Source organism: Gekko japonicus, unplaced genomic scaffold (genome assembly GCF_001447785.1).
Source record: "Gekko japonicus isolate JY-2015 unplaced genomic scaffold, Gekko_japonicus_V1.1 scaffold1514, whole genome shotgun sequence".
In the NCBI taxonomy this organism is placed as follows: Eukaryota; Metazoa; Chordata; class Lepidosauria; order Squamata; family Gekkonidae; genus Gekko; species Gekko japonicus.
In genome coordinates this window covers 457,468-460,630 of record NW_015176495.1, presented here as the reverse complement: position 1 = coordinate 460,630, position 3,163 = coordinate 457,468, and the positions used below count along the sequence as shown (strand labels likewise).

At 40.3% G+C, this 3,163-nt stretch overlaps 1 protein-coding gene across 1 annotated transcript in view; it reads left to right on the top strand.

Moving 5' to 3' along the window:
• LOC107123940 (DNA polymerase alpha catalytic subunit-like) overlaps positions 1–3,163 on the top strand; it is a 359,842-nt gene that overhangs the window by 106 nt on the left and 356,573 nt on the right. The window contains exon 2 of the mRNA XM_015427290.1: positions 2,468–2,567. Within this exon, the coding sequence (XP_015282776.1) occupies positions 2,468–2,567 (100 nt within the window). The remainder of the gene's footprint in view (positions 1–2,467; positions 2,568–3,163) is intronic.

The window sequence follows — 3,163 nt, the reverse complement described above, 5'->3', positions numbered from 1 at the left end:
ACATATTTTTGTCAGGAGAGCCACAAGTTCACATTTGGGTTCTTTTAGAACTCTTCGATGTATGCCATCCGGGCCTGGTGATTTATCAGTTTTTAAGTTGCCTATCAGTTGTAGGACCTCCTCTCTCATCACCTCAATCCTACTCAAGTCTTTATTTATTTATTTATTTATTTATTTTATTCAATTTATACCTCGCCCTCCCCGCTACGCGGGCTCAGGGCAGCTTACAAGGGCATACGCCAATATAAAACATAAGTAAAATCATTTAAAATAATCACAGTACAGATAACATTTCTTTCAATACCCCTCCCGAAATCAGCGGTTCTGGAGTGGGCAAGCACTTCTCATCTTCCACAGTGAAGACAGAGGCAAAAAGTATTTTCAGTTTCTCAGCCATTTCCCTTTCATCCTTCAGTGTACTCCTTTTACCCCTTGGTCATCCAAGGGCCCCATTGCCTCCCTGGCTGGTTTCCTGCTTCTAATGTATTTGAAGAAATTTTTATTGTTGGTCTCTATGTTTTTTGCAATATGCTTCTCATAGTCCATTTTTGCCTGCCTGATCACAGACTTGCATTTTATTTGCCACAGTCTGTGTTCCCTTTTATCATCCTCACTGATGCTAGCTTTCCACTGCTTAAAGGAATCCTTCTTACCTTTTATAGCTTCCATTACTTTGTTTGTTAACCATGCAGACCTTTTTCTATACCTACTTGTGCTTTTCTTAACCTACGGTATATACTTTTTTCTGAGCTTCTAGGATTGTAGTTTTAAATAGTCTCCAAGCTTCCCCAATGGTTTTGACCCTTTCTACTTTTCCTCAAATTAACAAGCAACTAATTTCTTATGAGGTTATAGAAGGATCCAAGTAATTCATGGTAATTATACCTCTAGTTTAAAAACAGACAAATATTATCCCTTGAACTATGTGGAAGAGATTAATTTCTGCATGGCTGGCTTTCTGCAGAGGTTTTCCCTAGCAGCAGCAGGTTCCATTAAGTTTGTTTTGTGAGCTTGGGGAAGTAAGCCATCTGGGAGAGAATGCTGGGGGGAAAAAACCCTCGGAGGGTGGGAAATAAAGTGCTTTTATTAATTTTTTTCTCTCCCTGCCCCTTGTCCTAATTGTAGCCTCCTCCAAGCCACACTGCTCTTGAGTGTCCTGTAATCATTTGGAGAAGGTTTTAGGGGATGTAGGAGATGCTGTTGGAGGAGAGAGACAGGAATCCTCTCCCACAAATGTGTGCAAAAATATCTTCTACTCATACAGGGATATTACTCCCACATTATTTGCCTATAAAATAATCTTGAAGAGGTGATAAGGTTATATATCAATTTTTGTATGCTTTCTCAAAAATTTCGTTTTCTTAAAATACTTTCTATTGCATGCATGCTCTTTCAGCGATAGGTTGTACAGCACTTACTAAGGCTTACTCCTAGCAATTGTATACAGTGGTATTTATGAGAGGCATTAAATACCAAGCACTGTATTTATTTATAGTAAATTTATACCCCGCCCTCCCCGCAAAGCAGGCTCAGGGCGGCTTCCAACAACAAACACAACAGTACAGAATAAAAACATAAATAATACAGAATTAAAACACAGCATTTAAATTAGAACACTTCGAAATATCAGAATACTGGCAGCAGTTAAAAATAAAACAAATAAAGTGCTTTCCAACAAAGTGCTTTGATGTTATTCCACATAAAGTGTTTAGATGTTATTCTGCTCGTTAAGGCAGCTGCTCGATGTTAACATTACGGGCTGTGCACTAGGGTGGTGGCGGCGGCCCCTAATTTTATGCCTGGCGAAAGAGCTCTGTCTTGCAGGCCCTGCGGAACTGTGAGAGGTCCCACAGGGCCCTGATCTCCTCCGGGAGCTTGTTCCACCAGGTAGGGGCCGCCACCGAAAAGGCCCCAGCCCTAGTAGCAGCTAGCCTGGCCTCCCTCGGGCCAGGGAGGGTCAACCGATTTTGAGATCCAGACCGTAGTGCTCTCTGGGGTATATATGGGGAAAGGCGGTCCCATAGGTATGTTGGACCCCGGCCATTTAAAGGTAAGAACCAGCATTTTGACGCGGATTCGGTATGCTATTGGCAGCCAGTGCAGTGTTTCAGCACAGGCTGGATGTGCTCCCATCTAGGGAGACCCATCAACAGCCTGGCCGCAGCATTCTGCACTAGCTGCAGCTTCCGGATCCGCGACAAAGGCAGCCCCATGTTTCTATCTCCATGTTTTTGCATATCATGCCACTGAGAATTTTTTTAACTTTGAATCTCTAACTATTAAATAGGGTTTTTTACCAAAGAGTTCAGAGGTAAATGTTAAACATGAATGAACATTTTTTCCTCTCTCTCTGGTATTGCATTCACTGAGTCTAAAACTTATCTCATTTTTGAAAAATAAGTGGTTTGTAAGTAGAGTTTCAGCTTGGTTCTTAAAAAAAACTTGGTTTGTTTCATGTTTTAAATAGCTAGATGAAGATGAAGATTTTGAAGGTGATCAGAATAAATCAAAGATGGGGCGAAAAAAGGCAGCATATTCTGGAGGCTTAGTTTTGGATCCAAAAATTGGTAAGTCTTGTCAGTTCCACAGTAGTTCAAGCCATAGGTAATGAAGAGATAAAGCAGGCCATTCTATCAGTTCAGACCATTTTTTGTGATGTGTAAATACCATACTAATGATAGTCTTACAGGCAGAGCATTGAAGCAGTGCTGTGCATTGTACAAATGCTGTTGATGTTTCCATTTTGGAAATACAGAAAAAGACATTAACGTTAATTGAGAGAATAGTGTATCCTCAAGTGAATGTGGAGGAGGAAAATGCATGCTTGCAGTGTTTAGACCTAATTGAGCTGTTGCATAGAAATACATTTTCTTATATCAGTGGAGCATGTGGAATGAGAAACTGTATACAAATTTGTAGATGTCGTATGTAAAATGTACACAGTACATAAAATTGAGAAATTGGTGTGTTCAGTTGATTATAGGTAGGTAGATGAATATAATGGTAATGAAAACCATGGAAAAGAGAACTTTTTGGTTTCTATTCAGTAAATTTCTTTCTTTGGTTTCTATTCAGTAAATTTCCATTTGTATTCTGGGTATGCTCTGTGTAACCTGCCTGCCGTATGATGGGGGGGGGGGACCTAGCTGGAATTTCTCTGTTC